This window comes from Nicotiana sylvestris, chromosome 12 (genome assembly GCF_000393655.2).
Source record: "Nicotiana sylvestris chromosome 12, ASM39365v2, whole genome shotgun sequence".
Taxonomy (NCBI): Eukaryota; Viridiplantae; Streptophyta; class Magnoliopsida; order Solanales; family Solanaceae; genus Nicotiana; species Nicotiana sylvestris.
In genome coordinates, this window is record NC_091068.1 from 49,694,231 (window position 1) to 49,697,189 (window position 2,959).

At 41.3% G+C, this 2,959-nt stretch overlaps 1 protein-coding gene across 1 annotated transcript; it reads right to left on the reverse strand.

The window, feature by feature from the left end:
* Positions 1-1,068: 1,068 nt before the first annotated feature.
* LOC138883014 (uncharacterized) lies at positions 1,069-1,629 on the reverse strand. The gene has a single exon (XM_070163668.1). The coding sequence runs from the start codon at positions 1,627-1,629 to the stop codon at positions 1,069-1,071; it is 561 nt and encodes a 186-aa protein (XP_070019769.1).
* Between the last annotated feature and the right edge of the window lie 1,330 nt (positions 1,630-2,959).

Sequence of the window (2,959 nt, forward strand, 5' to 3'; positions counted from 1 at the left end):
AGCATAGTTCAGTTACATCAAATGAAGAAATGTAAACAAACTAGACATAGTATCTTTTGACTGCATCTGAGTTGATAGGCTTTGGCCAAATTTCACCGTCCATTTCTGCAAGTATAAGTGCTCCTCCTATTAGCACCCGGTGAACCATGCAAGGACCTTGCCAATTGGGTGAAAATTTCCCTTTGGCTTCATCCTGATGCGGGAAGATCCGCTTCAGCACCAGCTGCCCCGATGCAAATTGTCTTGGTCTAACCCTTTTGTTGAATGCTCTGGACATCCTGTTATGATAAAGCTGACCATGACATACTGCATTCATTCTTTTTTCATCTATGAGGGCTAGTTGCTCATAACGGCTCCTTATCCATTATGCATCACTGAGTTCGGCTTCTTGTATGATCCTTAAAGAAGGGATTTCTACCTCAGCTAGAATGACAGCTTCGGTACCATAAACCAGTAAATAGGGAGTTGCCCCAGTTTATGTGCGGACCATACCCAATATGGCAAAAGGTAACTTCTTGTGCCATTATTTGTGATTTTCTACCATCTTCCATAGTATCTTCTTGATATTTTTGTTGGCAGCTTCCACAACTCCATTCATTTGAGGCATGTATGTTGTAGAATTTTTGTTCTTGATTTTGAAGGTTTCACACATGGCTCTCATCAGGTCACTGTTGATATTGGCGGCATTATTAGTGATAATGGACTCGGGAACTCCGAATATGCAAATAATACGATCCTTGACAAAATCTGTGACGACTTTCTTGGTTACAGCTTTGTAAGATGCAGCCTCTACCCATTTTGTGAAATAGTTGATAGCTACTAAAATGAACCGGTGCCCGTTTGAAGTAGTGGGCCCGATTAGATCAATGACATCCATTCCCCAGGCAACAAAAGGCCAAGGTTCACTTGTTGCATTGAGCTCGTTTAGTGGTACCTTTATCAAGTCTGCATGTACTTGGCATTGGTGATATTTATGGACGTACCTGATGCAATCTATGGTCATCCAAAAATATCTAGCTCTGAGTATCTTTTTGGCTAGAACAAAACCATTCATATGTGGTGCGCAATTCAGGCATGTATCTCCTCAAGCAATCTGGAAGCCTCATTTGCATCAACACACCTTAACAACCCCAGCTTAGGAGTTCTTCTATACGGGGTCCTTCCGCTTTGGAAGAAGTGATTGGACATCCTCCGCAAAGTGCACTTCTGAGTATGTTTTGCATGTTCCCGGTATTCTCCTTTTGCTAAGTATTCTTTAAAGTCATGGAACCAAGGTTTTCCATCTGTTTCCTCTTCAACATGAGAACAATAAGCTGGCTGGTTATGGATTTTCACCAAGATGGGATCGATGAAATTCTTATCTGGATGTTGTATCATTGATGACAAGGTGGCCAATATGCCTGCGAACTTATTCTGGACTCTTGGAACATGTTTGAATTCTATCTTTGTGAATCTCTTCATTAATTCTTGCACATGATACAAGTATGGTAGTATGTTGGTGTTTTTCATAGTCCATTCTCCTTGAACCTGATGTACCAGAAGATCTGAATCACCAATTACCAGTAACTCCTGTATATTTATATCGATGGCCAGATTGAGCTCCATAATGCACGCCTCATATTCTGCCATATTGTTGGTGTACGAAAACCTAAGCTTTGCAGATACCGTGTAATGTTGACCTATTTTTGATACCAAAATTGCTCTAATGCCTACTCCACTAAACTTTTCAGCCCATCGAAGAACATTCTCCAACCATCGTAGGCTTCAGCAATGTCCTCTCCTATGAATGATACTTCTTCATCAGGAAAATACATTTTTAATGGTTCGTATTCTCCTCCCATAGGGTTTTTAGCAAGATGGTCTGCCAATGCTTGTCTTTTGACCGCCTTCTGAGTTACATAGATGATATCGAACTCATTTAGCAATATCTGCCACTTAGCTAACTTCCCGGTTGGCATGGGCTTATGAAAGATGTAATTCAGAGGGTCCATCCTAGATATGAGGTATGTGGTATAAGCACAGAAGTAATGCCTTAATTTCTGAGCTATCCAGGTCAAAGCACAACAAGTGCGTTCCAGCAGAGAGTATCGTGTTTTATAAGGTGTGAACTTCTTACTCAAGTAGTATATGGCTTGCTCCTTTCTTCCTGTCTCATCATGTTGTCCCAAAACACATCCGAAAGCTCCATCTAATACGGATAGATAGAGTAGCAAAGGTCTCCCGAGTTTTGGCGGGACTAGGACTAGCGGTGTAGATAGTTATTCCTTGATTTTGTCAAAAGCCTTCTGACAGTCCTCGGCCCAACTGGTCTCAGCATCCTTCCGCAACATTTTGAAAATGGGTTCACATATTATTGTGGATTGTGCTATGAAGTGGTTGATGTAGTTGAGGCATCCTAGGAAGCTCATCACGTCCTTTTTGCTCTTTGGTGGTGGTAACTCTTGGATAACCTTAACTTTGGACGGGTCCAACTCGATTCCTCGGCAGCTGATAATGAATTCCAATAGCTTTCTTGCAGGAACCCCAAATGCACATTTTGTGGGGTTCAATTTTAGATTGTACCTTCTTAGCCTGTCAAAGAACTTTCTCAAGTCTGCTATGTGATCTGCGGCCCTCTTGGATTTGATGATGATGTCATCAATATATACCTCTATTTCCATGTGTATCATATCATGGAAGATGGTTTCATGGCTCTCATATAAGTAGCCCTAGCATTCTTTAGACCGAATGGCATCATCTTGTAGCAGTACACTCCCCACGGTGTAATGAAAGCTGTTTTCTCTGCGTTTTCTTCGTCCATCTAGATTTGGTGATAACCTGTGAAGAAATCTACAAAGTATTGGAGTTCATGCTTGGTGTAATTGTCGATTAGGATGTGTATATTTGATAGTGGGAAATCATCCTTGGGACTTGCTCTATTTAAATCCCAATAGTCAACACACACCTTGACTTTCCCATC